The sequence below is a fragment of the Cinclus cinclus genome, chromosome 1, assembly GCF_963662255.1.
Source record: "Cinclus cinclus chromosome 1, bCinCin1.1, whole genome shotgun sequence".
Taxonomy (NCBI): domain Eukaryota; kingdom Metazoa; phylum Chordata; class Aves; order Passeriformes; family Cinclidae; genus Cinclus; species Cinclus cinclus.
This window is the reverse complement of record NC_085046.1, coordinates 116,189,636-116,206,597: the sequence shown is the minus strand read 5'-3', so window position 1 is coordinate 116,206,597 and position 16,962 is coordinate 116,189,636. Positions and strand designations below refer to the sequence as shown.

The 16,962-nt window shown below is 36.2% G+C and overlaps 1 protein-coding gene across 1 annotated transcript in view; it reads right to left on the bottom strand.

Moving 5' to 3' along the window:
- Window positions 1–16,962, bottom strand: part of NKAIN3 (sodium/potassium transporting ATPase interacting 3) — a 327,995-nt gene that overhangs the window by 75,182 nt on the left and 235,851 nt on the right. Inside the window, exon 4 of the mRNA XM_062489320.1 lies at window positions 6,354–6,551. Within this exon, the coding sequence (XP_062345304.1) occupies window positions 6,354–6,551 (198 nt within the window). The remainder of the gene's footprint in view (window positions 1–6,353; window positions 6,552–16,962) is intronic.

Sequence of the window (16,962 nt, the reverse complement as noted above, 5' to 3'; positions counted from 1 at the left end):
GTTGTGATGAAGAACAGGCATATCTTTCATACCCTGTATAGGAGAAATGCTCAAGCTCAGATCTTGAATGAAAAAAGTTAATTTTCCACACCACTTGTGCGATTATTTATTATGAAAAAGAAGACAAACTTTTCTAAACAAAAAAATGTGGAAATGGTGCAAACTAAAATTAAAGAAAATATGGAATACCTTCAGGACAACTATATTTTATTCATGTGCCATTCCTGTAGTCTTTAACTCTAAATTGCCTCATGTTTTTTTATAACATGTGGATGTTGACTGGCTTTCTTAATCAATCACATGTCACTCAAGGAAACGGAATGAGAGCAAGGAACCTGCCTGAGCACTCGTGTCAGGCCCTACAGGGATTTTCCTTGGAGAACAACATACATGATATGCTTCTTCAAATTCTTTTCTGTCCAATTATAAAAATAGCAGGGCCATAACTAATGGGAAAACAGGGCCTGCTGCAGTGCCCCAGAGGAGCCACATTATATATTGATATCATTAAACCTTTTCTTACTTTTAAATAAATATGAACCAAACTGCAGCTCTGGCTGTCTGAAGGCAGGGCCAAAAGCTGCTCTGCAATCTCTTTTGAAAGAATTCCTGGAGCTTTCCCAGTGGTATAGAGAAATTAACCTAAACATCAGGGATAGAAGAAAAGCCATCCAAAACAACCCAAAAAGCATTCATATATATGGGTCAGTAGTAAAAGCTTGGTCAATGACCTGAAATACATTAAGCCACTCCAACATGGACCATCATCTTAGTCTCTCTATAGCTCAGCAGTCACAATGTTTCCCTTGATTAATTATTTACACAAGACTCATAACTTCCATTTTAATGTCTGTCGTGCTAAATATATTTTTAAATTAAATTCTATTTTTCTCTGATGATGAAAAACAAAAGCACTTAGGTCTACCAAATGTCATAATTAATTCTTATGTCAAACAATCAACATTTGTCAGATTCTTTGAAGACAGCAGGGCAGAAATAATCCACAAACAAAGACAATTGCATGGAGTCAGTATGAGGCACTGCCTGGTGATAGATATCCAGAAATTAAGTCAGATCCTTGCCTATCATTTCCCTATGGATGTGATGCTTGTGTGTACAGGGGAGAAGAACAGAGATTTAGAAAATCAGAGAACTGTGTGGAAAAAGCAAGAGGAATACAGTCCTCATAAATAAGAGGATGCAATTATCTTTATGACACAGATGATTTTACTATTATGAATAATAATAATAGTAATGAAAACTCAAAATATTTGAAATCATCACACCTTGTGAATTAAAGCAGGATAACCCTGCAAATGTATGGATGGCAAATCTAAGAATACAAACAAGTAGATTTTAAAAAGTGTTTAGCATTAATTTATATGGATAATTATGAATCTTCTGGTCAGGTAGGGACCATTTGCATAGAAGATGACATAAGAGTTTGGGCTGTATTGGGCAAAGTACTGCCAGCAGATGAAGGGAGGTGATCCTGCCCCTCTGCTCAGCACTGCTGAGGTCTCACCTGCAGCCTGGGTCCAGGTCTTGAATGGAGGGGGCAGTGAGGATGGAGCCAGGCTCTTCCAGTGGTGCCCAGTGCCAGGACCAGGAGCAGTGGCTACAAATTGGGACACAGGAGGCTCCCTCTGAACACCAGAAAACATTCCTTTTCAGTGTGAGGGTTATCAAGCCAAAGCACAGGTTGCTTGGGGAGATTGTGGAGTCTCTCTCCTTGGAGATATTCAAAATCTGTTTGGACACAGTCCTGGGAAGGCTGCTCTAGGTGGGCCCAGGTGAGTGCGAGGGGGGCTGGATCAGATGACCTCCAGAGGTCCCTTCCCACCTCAACCCTTCTGAGTGATTTTGTGATACAGAGGTTGCAATATTTATCCTAGTGACAGACATGTTACTGAGTGTTCAGACACTCTGTTGGAAGCTTCTTTAGAAGCCTTTTGCCTTTTAGGGAAAGCCTATAGCATTTATAAATTCATGAGTTGAAAGAAGCACTGGGAAGGAATCTTTTTGGGACATACTTTTTAGCAGATGGTGACTGCTCACGGTGACCAGAGTATCCAGTTCCCAGTTTAGCTACCAGCAGTGCTTTTTCATATATTTCTGATATTACAACTTCATTATATTCTGTAGAAAGTAATGTATTTTTCTATTTTAATGTATATTTTGTGCTTGCCAGTGTATGTGATAAGGTATTCCCCACTGATAACATTATCTTAGGCAGATATGCTCACTGCTTTTTACTTCACTATGGAAAAATTTCAATATTGCTAATCTCCTTATATCACATCTTTGAATTTATACATGACTCTGCAAGAGATGGTTTTGGGATTTTTTTGTGGATGTTCATCCTCTGTAGGTCCAGCAGGCAGCCTGAGGTTTACAATAATTGACACTTGGACATCCACGAAGTAAACCAGAAGCGTCCTTCAAAATATCCTGAATTTGTATCAACATGCCGAAGAGCTTCCATATTTTGCATGTTTTTAAGTTTAGGGTTTTCACTTTCTTTTCTTCCCCCCTTCTTTAAGTGGTCAAGATTTTAGGTTTTGCTTCTATACCATGATGAGAATGGGAGGAAAGGTAACTTCACCTTGTGCAACACAGCACTGAAAGAAAGTAACATCTCCTGGCCCAGAAGCATCTAGTTGTGTCAGCCCTTGCTCTGCCAAAATGTATTAATTTTACTTCTTCAGCACTGATGAAGTTATGTGGCTGCTAATTCCAGTGTTAGCACAGTGAACCCTGGCTTGGGGCTTTGTGCTGCACTGTGTTAATGCCATATTAGGCTCTGGGTCTAACACAAATCTCTCCGCAATAACTTGGAGAACTTTTTAACATTCAGGTTATTGAAGCCAGCGTGTATCTGGCATTTCATACTCTCAGTGTGCATGATCTATTTTCAAATAACAACAAAAATTGTATGAAGTGTCTTTCTCAAAGATGCTAAGCTGTCACCATTTTGACTGTATTAATTATTTATTCTCTGAAAATTGAGGTTTTTGTAATGATGGTCTGCCTTGCATTTTAAAGGTGTTGTGCAGAAGAATCTATTAATAAAAACAATATATATATTATGCCCTACATCAAATAAATGTAGAACTTAAACAAAAAATTTAACTGTAGTTATTCTTTACTATTATTTGCATCCCATTCTCTCATACTTCTCTTGATTCTTCCCCAATTTAAAGAAATGTTTAACATCTTGAACTACCAATCATTTAAATAGGCACCCAGAATCAGGATGAGATACAAAGTTACTGTTTCACCAATAAAAATATTTTTTTAGTAACAATTATAAAGCAGATATAAAAATAGCTTTACTGTGTCAAAATTAAACAAATGACTGTTAAATGACTATTTCCTGAAGCAAGGTTTAATATAGTCACAGCTGCAGAATTCTGTGCATATAAAAATCTTCATACAGTTTTCAAGGCAAAAATAATAGCAAAAAGTCACCTTTCAAAAATGCTGCTAGAAAGTTATATAACTCGACTGGTATCCAGTGGCTGTCTCCAGGGGTGTTTCTTCTTTCAGAGGCTCTCACTCCCCACCAAATGGAAGTGTTTGCATTCCCACTCATTTGGACAAAGTTTAGGATGATAAAATGATTTGTAATGCCAATAAAGTTTTTCGTTACACTGTAAAATGGTTTGTTACACTACAATTGCTCCATAAAAATGCTATGAAAATTAAGTAGGTTGTAAGGTCCAAAAAGGAATAGTCTGCTTTTGGGACTAGCTACTAGGAAAAGGTAAAAAGAATGATCTTATGATCGACAGTTCCCCAGTCCTTTGAAAAGACAACCTAAATGATGTTTTAGCCAACTACTGAAATTGGTATCCAACTACTAAAATTAGGAAAGCAGTTATGCATCCAAAATGGATGGGAACTTCCTCAAGTCAATAATATTCAGAAAAAGGAAGGAAAATGCAAATTATTTGATAATCCAGGTGGCGATTTCTGTCTTGTGTGACAGTACATGAATCAAGACTAAATTGCAATTCAGAATGAAAACTGAAGTACAGATTCATGGTATGTTAATCATAACATGTCACAGATGGCATATCAATATAGTAAAACTGGAGGAAAGCCTTACTTTGCATATAGCACCTTAATTCTGGCATTGTTTGTATCAATCAAAACAGTATCTGAAATTGGCAACTATTTAATTCACAGTAATGCCTTATAAGTTCCTGGTATATTTTTAATTTTCAATTTAATTAAAATTTACAATTTTTATTTAATCCAACATGGCAATCAGTCATTTCTTCTGAAAGGGAAGGCCAGTTACATCTTATGCTTTATAATTATTACACAACTTCTATATTTTTCATTTTTGCATTTTTAGTTTATATATATTAATTTTGTTTATTCTAATATTAATATTTATGTTCCTGCCATTTGACAGAAATGTACTGCACTGATAAGTGCAGAAGAAAAATCTTCCTGTGATCAACAACTAGCTGTATTTCCACCAAATTCTAAATTTGTTAATAATCACAAAAAATACTAGAATAAATTTTAACATTTACATTTTTTTTAATAGACGTGAGAAAGCATTTGAAATAATTATGGTTTTCTCCTTTTAAACTACCCACACTTTGTTTTCCTTTGTATAGCCTCACAGATGCAGAGTGAATGACATTTCATTGAGAGGGAAATCTGCTGCAAATGAACTCAAGGGAGAAGCAACCTGCTTTGAGTATCAGGGCCCCACAAATACAAGGAAGGTGCATGCAGTTAAACCTGAGTATGCAGAATTGTTTTGGAAGGCCCAGTTTCACAGTAATGTTATAATTTATGTTGGCATACACAGGGCTGGGCCACAAGAGAAGTAGTTTTCTCTTCACTGGAAAAGATCTTGATTCAAATTCTTTGACTTGAGGAGCCTTCAGGAGAAGGCTTGTGTAGGTCTTCTGATGTCCCTGATGCCTGAGAACCAGGATAAGACACACATCTTGTGTAGGTGCAGGTGATGTACTGGTGTGCAAACCAAGTGCACTAATCCCAACCTGGATCATCGAGTGGAAGTTCATTAACCACAGATGTACAAGTTTATCCAAGTTTGACTAAAAGCAGTGGTAAGGAAAAAGCACTTGGCATCTTACAAAAGGCATTCAGTAGTGGAGAGGAATTATCTTGAACTTTCAGATAGCTGGACAGAATGATAGATGTAACCACATATACTGATTTCTCTTCTTTTGAAAGACAGATGTCCTTATGCTATAAAAATGTAAAAATTGAAATTTAAGAATAATTTTAAATTAAGGACTGAGATTTATTTCACAGATACCATTTACTTTGCAAGTGTTAGCATAAACCAGATTGTTAGTAAAACAGCTTGAAATACTGAACAGACCAGAAATATGCATCCCTTCTGGCTGCTCAGACCAGGTAGCTAGCAGGTGTGGACTGCAGACTGTACATCTTCTCCCACTTTGTAACAGGCCCTGGTGGCCACAGTTAGGACCATGAGCCATGAGTATTTATGCTCTCAAAATAGGTCTGGACATCCTGGGTGATCGATCCTATGCGCAACCACTTAGGGTCGGCCAGTTGCAGTGCACAAGAGAAAGAGCTACCACCCCTAGCAGATCACACACAGCTCATGCCAAACAACCTGTTAATCACAAGCAGAAGCAGCCAAAAGATTGAGGAAAAAACTGTGGCCAAGAATGGGCTGTTGCTCCCAAAGCAACTCATTGAGTCCCAGCACTTCCCCACACTGCAGGCTCTTATAACAACTTCTTGTAATTGCATTTTTTGACTGGTGTTACAACAAATGTGGACAATGGAGGTAGAGCGTTCTGATAATGCAGAGTTCAAGGAGACAAAAATTAACATGGCTAATATGAACACATACATTAATTCCTAATATATTTCTGACCTTTTTCAAGGATTAATCCATAACTGAGTCAGGGAAGAAACTTAGATATGTGTCATGTAAAATATATTTACAATCAGGGCTGAATAAATGGTGTCATTGATTGTGAACTTTGGATAGGTTTAGGCAAATTAGTTTTGGACATGTCTGCTTTGCTTTGCTCTACATCTCAGTGAATAAGAGCCAAAGACCCAGGTTAGTTTCTACCTATTCCAGCTATGGTCAGAATGTGTACTATGCCTGCACAGAGCTTTAAGAGATATAAAGAAAGAAAAGAACTGCATGTTTCAATAACATGTATATAGTTCAAATTCAAACTGCAATTCAAAACATAATTAGAAATCTCTGCACCTATCCATCAGCCGCTACACCCCCTTTCCAGGACATGCAACAGCAGCAGGCTCTGTGTGAAAGGACTGATGGAATCCCAGTATGAAAAGAAACGTGAACTTACAGAGAGGAGTATTTGGATAGCGCTGTGAATGACCTCCAGGTACTGGAAATCAATGATGCAGCCTGTCACAGAGACGTAGGAGTAATCCTCTAGGATGCCAGGGGAAGAAGGACGCACCACCCTTCGTATACAGCCAGGCCCGTGCTCCCGCCACCAAGAGCGGTGCATGGAGATGTTAAAGGTCATGAGATCCGTTTCCTAGGAGAGGCAGGGAACAAGTGTGAACACATTTGACTTTCTGTTTTTAAGGTAAGGAAAGGGGAAATAAAAGATCTTTTCTATTATAAAGTCAATGAGATAATTATCCTTAATCCTCACCCCAGTAATTCTAGTGTGAGAGTAGAATGTTAAAGTGGAGAGACGCAATTGCAAATATTCATTTCTTATTTTTTAGTTGTGCACAGGAACTTCTGCCTGGCATAAGAAGCATTATACCAGGTACTGGACAAAACACATGTTCCCTCGAACTTACAGCATGAAAAGCAATTTTGATGTTACTAGATCAGAATATCACTTAAGAACTCTTTTTTTAATTATTATTTTTATAACAGAAAACAGGGCCAGTTTTACCCCATGGTACTGGAGGCAATAAGAGTCAAATTTACAAAATATTTTATGTTTTCCATCATCAAATTCAAATGAGATGTCTCCAGCCAAGCATCCTGCTCTCTTTTCTTCCCTTTATTCCTCATACAGATTACAAACTTCTCAACTTAATGAAGGAAGCTACATTTGTGAACTGATCTGGGTTTAAAATAAACACAGTAAGTTCTCTTCACTCAAATCATCCTTCTGATCAGATATTAAACCTACCCAGTTGAGTACTGGTTGCACTGTAACCCACACAGGATGTATAATGTCTGCGAATTTTAGTAAACATGCCACTTCCACGTGAAATGGTGAAAGTGGTGAACCTACTGATGCACTAAAGATTTTCTAAGAGCTTACCTATGAAGTACAAAGGAAAATTCATTTGAATTAACAAAAGATTTGGGTCTTTAGGTCATGCATAAGTAAAATCACTGAAGTTGAATGAATGCCATTTAAATGCGAAAAAAACCCAATCGTCTTCACTGGATGTAAATGAGAGTTGAGTTATATCAATACTTGAAATAGTTAATTCAGATTTATGTTTCCATGTTTCCCACTCTGAACTCCAAGTAAAAAAAAGTCTGTAAAATTGTCAACCATGTGCCCACAAAATACCTCTGACTTCCATACACGACAGTCTGTGAGCACTGCCATGACACCAATTTTCCCTTTGCACCCCACAGATATGTCCTGTCTGTGGTCATTACTTCCACTGTGACCAAAGGGAAATTCAGTCAGTATTTCAGTTGCAGAAGTAGTTAATTTGTTATTTGCCCACGTTAATTGCCTTTATTCTGGCCACACCAGAAAATTACCAAGGGAATTAATCCTGCCATCCTATCTATATCCTAGTTATCAGTAAGAAATTTTCCTTAGTGATCAGCTGATTTTTACTTCATAACTTCTCTACTCTTTATGTACAGAGTTGCTAGATTTCCAGATGCATTATTTAGAGTTGATGAAGCATTTGTCTTTTGACTTTGCATGTCAATCCTTGATACTGGTTAAGAAATTTTTCAGCTGCAACATGAAAACAACTTGTGAAATAAGAAGCTGACAGACAACTTGGTTTAATGAAAATATAATCATAAATATAGAGTCACAGGAAACAGTCGGGGCTTTCTTCGTACAACAGTGCCAGAGATTGCAGTGCTATCAAGTGCTTTTAAAAATTGTCAACTCTAAGAAATGCCAGTTGTCAAGCAGCACACACATATTCAATCTAACCTACTTCAGAAGCACTTCGAAGGGCTTGAGAAGGAATATGGATTGTTGGGTTAGTGTGTATCAAATCTTGTGAAGTAATTCTTTGTTATCACAACTATGGGAATAAATTATGATGTCCATGGTGTTGGTGTCGCAGATTTCTTTGCTCTTGAGGGTTTATTTATCCTTTATTAGTTTTTTTTGTCTTTATGTTTTTAACAGTATAGCCTATTACAGTGTTCATACTTGGCTAGTTCAAGGACAATGACAAAATTCCATAGGGAAACAGTCTGATAAATTTTGATAACACATATAAAATCTAAGATTTTGACATGTGAACAGTACAAACCCCTTATAAATAAAATCTTTCATTTCTGGAATACTGTTATGTGTGACTCTTGGGGAGATTAAAAAAAATTGATGGCCATGTTTTGAGGCTGCTGGTGAGTCAGGTAAGAAGGAAACAGCCAAAAAACCAAAAAAGATAAAAAAAAACCCACCAAAAAACAAAATCAAAACAAAACAAAAAACCCAAACCAAATCAAAAACAAAAAGTCATCACAGCACTTGCTACCTTTTTAAAAATAAATTCTTATTCAGAAATTCTGGACAAAGTCTAAAAGAGGAGATTTTCATAATTACTTTTCCCTTTGTGTCTTACAAACTGAGCTCTCAAAGCAGGTAAAAGCAGATAATGATGGGCCAGCAAGGATCAGTTTTAGAAATGCAAACAAAACCACTTGGTGCATTAACTTGACCTCTGAAATATCACTTCACAAAATGGCAGCCATAAGCTGTTCAAGCTGATAAATGTTAAGCTGCCAATCAATAAAAGAAAGCCTGACAACAGGAAAAATCAATTTTTACTTTTTTTTTTTTTTTTTTAAGCAGCTGAAACACTTCTCTCTAACTACTTGGAGATTCTTAATCCATAAAGTGAGTCAAATGCAACAAGCATTTTAAAAAAATTAGCCTGTATCTTTATAGTCATTTGCAGAGCCATAGAAAATTCAAAGACTCTTTGCTGGGATGTACAGGTTTAAAATTTTAGTGAACTCCTGAGAGTGTTTTGGTATTTGTAAATTCACATCTTGGAAACCCTTAGCATGCTGGAAAAGCTGCTGCCCAAGTGGCTTATTTTCAGTTCCATATTTAATGAAACTTAAGAATTTTCAGAAAGTACAAGGAGATGCCAAAAGTTTTTCAACAGATCATTTACTATCTTCCAATTTTTCATATTAAAACAAATTACATAAAATGTTTAATCAGCAAGTGACAATTCAAATGCTTATTTCTTAGAAAAAAATGCTGCTGCTTCAATTCAAGAGACTCAATTTCAGGCTCAGTACAAGAGAAACCAAATTGTCCTTCTAACTAACCCAGTCAGGATTTATTTAACAGTTGGAATTTCAAACATGGATGGAAAATTGCTCTCTTCTGAGCATGTATCTTGACTTAAATTCCATACATCAGTATGTATACTATACTTCCTCAGCTGCTGACCTCTCAGATAGACACCATGATGAGAGAAGGGGCAGATCACAGGTAGCAGGTCTTCCAGGAAAATTGTGAGACCTAGGGAAGTGACAAAGGGAAGTGAAATCCCATCTCTTACTCTTCCCTTCTTTAGTCAGCATTAAAGCAATACTCCAATCTGTGGTAAAAATGTTGCTCCTGAGTATAGGGTCAGCCCCATAATCATACTTTACTAATGTAGAGTACCACTTAAATGTCTACGGCTTTTTAAGCCTTTAAACTACATATAGGATTTATGTTGGCTGTCAGCCCAAGGATTAATTTTGATTATTATTGGAAATCATTGCTATGGCAGATACATTCTTTTAAGGTGAGATGTAATCCCTGTGAGCCTGAGTAATACTGTTTCTAAGTGCTTGGAGATAATTTTTAATTTCATTATGTCTGCTTAAATTCTACATCTGGTTTCAAGTGGATGTTTTCTATTGGGCAGGGCTTTGAGCAAACTGATCTAGTGAAAGATGTCCCTGACCATAGCAGGGAGGTTGGTCTAGATGATCTTGGAAGGTGCCTTCTGATTCAAAGCATTCTGTGACTTATTGGATTCAATTTTTAGGTAGTAAATCTAGGTAAAATTTAACAAAACATAGCATAAGATGGCTTATTTTAAAACTACAGAGTAATAACAGGTATGATGTTCTTTTCATTTATTTGTGTAAAATTTACACACAGTGTCTATAACAACAACACAAAGAAAAAAAAAGAGAAATTAGGATTGCCTAAAATCACTAGTTTTAAGGAAAACAAACAGAAGACACTGAAACTCCATGGAGAAAACCCAATGCACCAAGACTGCCTTGGATAACAAACAAATATTATGCTGCGACATGATTACCACCACCAAGGATATTTTTTCTTTCAGTGCATGCTTCTGCTTTATGACGTTATTTTATATTCCTTTCATTCCTTGCTAGTATTTAAAAATACACTGTTTGGAAAAGTATAACAAAAACAGTGTATTGAGCAGGATGGAGAAAAAGTACATTTTTCCTTCAGAAAACAGCAGTCAACACCTGAAATTTTATAGACAAGTGAAAGAGCGCAAAGGCTTGGCAAAGCATGATGTTAGAGATACTGACTTCATTGTTGCTTCTGTGGTACCTAGCCCTTCTTAACACTTTTTATTTTATTGATACATACTATATTGCTTATTATAAGTGGACATTAGGATGAGACATTAAATATTCCCATTTCATTTCCTAAGTATAACAAGGATGCTCTGTTTTAACTTCTTATACATATTTTATTTAAGCAGTGAGGAGAAAATATTTTCAATCAAACACTTGCTCAACAGGTAGTAAATTTATATGCATAATGCTAGAAAAAGAATAGTACATTTCCTTGTAATTCCCTACACCAAATTTGTTCACTAATGCTGAACAAACAGTTTTGAAAGCCTGGGCAGACAATACTGAAGAAGACTGAGGCCATTTCCCATTTCCAACTGGGGAAACTTTGTCACCAGCTCCTACATTGTCTTTATTGGGATGACAATTTTTGAATATTGAATATTTTTTTTTCCCTGCTTGTTTTTAGTTTAAACTCTTGCCTCAGTGTTACACTGATGGTTTTCAACTATTCCAGGAGCTAGAAGTTGAAGGTACCCCACTCAATAATTGTGGTAGCCCACTCAACTGCAAATGGGTTAGGACAAGGAGCCATGCTGATTCCAGGCTGCTCAAGATATAATACATAATACAATCAGCATCTTCACCTCATCCTGAGAACTCTGGAGAACAGATGACGTGAAGAGCATTCTTAAACTGAAGTTGACTCTTATGGGTTGACTCTGGGCTATTCATCTGTCTGAACTGGGTGTCAGACTAGACATTCATCTCTGTGCTAGCAATGCACACTAAACCAGAGGAACCATATGATACACCTGAATTAATTACCACTAAAAGAGAAAATTCACAGCATCAAATCTTCAGACACAGACAATTAGGTAACCCCAACATCATGGGCTGAGAATGGTTAAAAGAGGTACAGAAACAAAGTAATTTTTGGTTGGTGTGATTAGAGGTTCATGGTTTCCACTTAAAGAGATTAGAGTTTCACAGACTGTAATCATGGCAGTATACCATGGCTAAAGGGAAAGATTTCCATATCAAGCATAATTACTATTAGAAAGTTACATTAATTTACTCTATTTTTTTCCAAATATATCTACACTACAATATTTTTTAACCAAAAGGCTATCCTCCACATCTAAAGCCCTCCAAAAAATAAAAAGTATGAGTTAATCTGAGCAAGTACTGGCTTCTTCTTCTTTTACCGTTTCTATTCCTTGGGCTACAGAGACTTTTGTCAGATTTTATTTTATCTTATTTTATAAGTGAACATAATGCTTCTGGAACTTCATTTGGAAACTAGGCACATGATCTACCTATGTTATAAAATAGTTTCCTTGCATTGTTTTATTTGCTAAAAGCTCAGGGGTCTGTATACTCTTTTGCAAAGCAAGCAATTTTAAAATTTGATTTACCAAACTTACTAGAGAAGTGGAATGCAGTGTAATGTCTTTAGGAAGCCAGAAGGCAAGAAGTCAACAAGAGAAGCATACTGCTATCTTCTTCATGCAGCCTTAGTATCAGAGCCAAGAAGAAATTATGAGAACTAGCAAGGGACTGTTTTTGAAACTTGTTGCCCCTGAAGATGAGCTCTGATCTTTGGCAATATTAAGATCCATAGTCAAATCCCAGCTCCACGTCTTTTCCTTGTTTGGCCTCCCTTTTGTGGCAGTCTTTCTGTCTGAGAAACAGCCCAGAGAGATAACAGAGTATGGCAGGAAAAAGCTCCAACACACAAGGAAAAAGCAGCTGAGATGGGGTGATTGGAGTCTTACCTACCACTTGTCATAGGAAATTCAACAAGAGCACAAAGAAGTCACAACTGCCCAGAAAAGCTTTTGTGCTCCAGTGGAGTCCTTGACATGTGATTAAGCTGAGCACTTAGTTCAAAAATTGCTCTCATTCCCTCTGATGATCCAGAGGTATGACAGAACAGATTTGTAGTGTTGCCAAACTATGAGCACTGCTTTGAGTTTTGAAGACTAGGAATATGACAAAGGTTTGTATAAAGCCAAGAGCTTGTGCAGACTGGTGTGTCCCTCACTCAAGCCATACCTGATTTTGGCTGAAATGAAGAAGCATGGCAGGACTGAAATGTAACATAGTGAAATACTAGAAACATCTTTGGCAAGCCATATACAGCCATCTTCACCAATGATGTAGGAAAACATCTCAGGCCAGACAGGTGGGAAAGGTTAAAAAAGGCTTAAAAAAGGCCAAAAAACTTTCTGTCCAAAAGGTTTATAAACTACAAGCATTTGATAAAGGAATTTATAACATAAAACAATCTCAAGGCTTAGCAAGAATATTTTAACTGTTGTTGTTTTTGAGCAAAATTGCTCAGATCCCTACGAAGTCATTCATACATTTGAAATACCACAAAACTTAAATTTGATGCCTCAAAAATAAGCTGCCACAGTACTTATAGTAAATTCTTTCCCACATTATTTCATGTTATTCACAATATTTCATATTAACTTTTCTTATTTAATATTTCTCATTAAAGCAGACAGGATCAGACTCATGTGCCTGAGTACCTCACCATGTTTACAGTCTCTAAACATTCAACAAATACACTGCTTAATGAAATGGAGAAGACTTTTGCAGTGTTGATGGGAACTGGATTTCTAGAGTTAAAATGGAGAAGTCTGGCTTGGGATGATCACACTAAAAGAATTACTCCTTTATCGCACTTTGTCTCGTGCCATGGACACACTTCCTTGCATGGAGTTTTAGTTCTAATGCCACTAGGAAATGCATGGAAATAGAGGACACAGTTTGTGCCAAAAACCCACATAACCCCTTATGAGGAACAGATGCAATGTAGCCTCTAGCTAAAACAGAATTAAACTTTGTTATTATCCAAATAACCAAATTTTGTTCACAGCAATTGTGAACAAAGACAAAGCATGGGGATAAGGTCATGATTAAGACTATAATGTTGTAAAAATAGTATAGTTATTTTTAATTATTTCCCTTCATTTCTGGTGGGTTCTGTGCTTTGTCTGTCCATCTAATCTATAGCAATATCATAACATCTCTTTCTATGCAAGGAGATAAATTCTGTGCTGCAAATAAACACATGAGAGCCTGGATCCTAAATTTAAAGATTTGTCCCAGACTCTGATGACACTAAAATGCACCATAAAAAGACTTTTGAAAACTCTCTTGAATGTTAAAATTTCTGACAAGAAAAATAACTCCTTGTTTTAAGACTAACCAGAAAGCTCCTACCTGCACTCAGGAACACTTTTAAAGATTAATAGGCCAGTTTAAGCAACTGCTGTTGTGTTCTCTGCTTTGTTTGCTCAAAGAAATGCAATTGTTCATGATATTGCTAACTCTTGTTTTATAACATGTCTGGTTATGTTCAGCATTTTTGCTAAAGCCTTCGTTCCAAGGGACATGAAATTACAATAAGAAGTTTGTCTTGCTATGAGAAAGTAAGCTGGAGAGGAAAACTTCAAAACTCATGAGCTCTGCTGCTAGGCACTTCCACTCTCTGCTGTAATTTGCACTGTTTTCTGTTTTCTGTTTTTCTTAAAGCTGGGTCCTGAAGTCTAGAAGGGAGGCTTCTGTATCAGTTTCAGATCACAGGTGTCCAGGGCATCACATGTCATACTCCCTCATCTTGGACAATCATGGTTAGATCACGGTATAGGAATGGGCCAGCTATTTTTAATGTTTCAACAAAGACAATGACCCAAGTGCACCCTAATAGCTTAAAATGGTAATAAGGAATATTAATATATAAATCAAATTCCACAATTCATGGAAATTTTGCAAGAAGATCCAAACTTTTGTTTTAGAGTGTGCGCAAATGACAACGAGTAAGATGTGCTAATCTTTTCTAAACTCTATCTTTTGAATGAACTCTATACAGCTCATTGGATAAGACTACTTGCCATTAACAGACTGCCAAGAATTGAGAATACACACTACCAAAGCTCTTCTGAACATTCAGAATGCAAAATGAGACAAGAAGCAATAAACAGCAGAATTTATTCAGCTGTGAGGGGTCTATTTTCTTACTTGTTTTCATTTCAAAGAAGCATAAGATGCTCTCAGAAAAACATCTTGCCTCACAACGCTTTTGTTTCTGTATTTCTTCTTTGTGATAACAGGTAATATTTGTGCCAGTCCCTCAATTTTTGTGGCGCTTTTTGCCAATGACCTTGGCTTTAGCAAAGCAATCCTTTAATCACAGGCTTCATTTGCATTCTGCTGAAGCAATAACAGTCTCCAAAAAGAATTTGATAGCATTTATTTTTAAACAGCAGAGACAGTCCCTAAAGAAACCTTAAGGTCAGATGATGAAATTTGAAATCCTGCCTTTCCCAGCAGAAATGAAGTACCTATGACTACCGAAAAGAGAATCTGCTGCAGCAGATCTCAGTTAATACAATTCATTTAATTATTCATTGTACATTTACTACAGGCATTAGTCGACATTTTAGGTGCCTTGAAACATTTTATACTTTTATTTAAAGATATAAATATATGCACAGAGTCTATTTTATTTATGTATACATGGTATGCATACATTTATATATTCATACTTAGCTGTACAAATTAATGACTCAACAGTGCTTTCCACTGAAAAAATGCTAACTGTGGTCAAAGAAGGCAGAATTATCAACCTCCTTCAGCAATGCATTGTACCCTGATCTTAATCAGATTAATTTAACTGGCAGCCTAATCCACCTCCAAAACTCAATAACTCTCACAGACATTCACACAAAAAAGGTTTTCTTTGTTTTCTCAGGTATTTTCAGGTTTTCAGAGGACTAGATCAAAACAAGGATCCTTTTTTCTCTGGCATCACCTCTCTATAGGTAAGTCTATAATCATAATAATCAAATTTCTAAAATTATTTTGACAAGATTAATCAAAAGTATTTGACAGTGTCCAGTGACTTTTGGACAATTTCAAGTTTGCCATGCCAAAGAAAATCTGTGAGGTGCTAAGACTATTTTTTTTTTTTTTTAATTTTGGAGAAATTTCTCACAGAAGCTACTTTAATCAATGCAGTTGACTATTATCCACAGAAATATATTTTTAATTTAAGAGGCAACTATAAAAGTCTCTGTTAATAACAAGTCCAGGTGGATAACTTAATGGTCCTGTTAACAGATGTTATATAAATCTGGTCACTTTAAGAGATGCTTAAAGTTGCAGGGAAGCCTAATGATCCATTCACCCTTTAACATCATGGACTTGTCTGCAATCCTTCATCATGCAAGTTTTAATATATCTCCTCTAAAAAATAAGAACAAAATGAGACCACAACAAAGATAAAAAGCATATTAATATTTGAAATTATTGTTTTATTTCACTCTCAAATTTGAAATAATATTAACAGACAAAGAGAAGAAAGATGAGTAATTTTTAGACAGACTGATACAGTTTTGAATGACAGCAGGACACAATGGCAAAAGGACAAGCAATATGAACATCAGTTTATGTATTTGCTAAAAACAAAATCAAGACTACTATATAAAGACTTTCCTCAAACATATATGTATATAAAGAATTTTCAGTTTGCCTGAGGAAAGAAAGAAAGAAAGAATCAAAGTTTGGTCAATATTAGGCATTTATTCTGCAGGCTGATGAGCATCTACATATTCCAATACATTTTGGAAGTCACTAAACTTTACTATATGTAATAGTAATTACTAGTTTTTCACTTTGTAAGTGTTTTTATTTTTAAAACTGGCTTTAGGAGCAGTGATAAAGGATGTTAGTGTGACTCCAGGAGACAGCTGAAAGCCTGAGAAGCCTATAAAGCTGCAGAGTTGATTTGACAAGCATGTATGTGCATTATTTAATTTCAACGAGCATCCTATTAACATAAGGGATCTACATATATTTGCTGGAGTAGGGCCAATAAGAAAAGCAATAGGAAATATATGAGAGGAAAAGGACAAGAAAGGTATGAATGTGTGGGCATAATTTTACAGGCCTAATTGTGTATTTCTTGGAGATAATACAGAATTTCTTATCAGTATAGCATGCCCTATATAGGGTTGTGTGGCACACTGAGGCATAGAGGAAGGTTTTCTTGAACAAATGCGGTATATTTCACTATAAAACTCTAGTTAAGTCTATGAAAACCATCCACAGGTAACTGCAGTGGATTTTAGAATTTCAAGTGCAACTGATGCTGGCTTAAGAATATGCCTTTAAAGGTGAATTTCCGTTCTCTG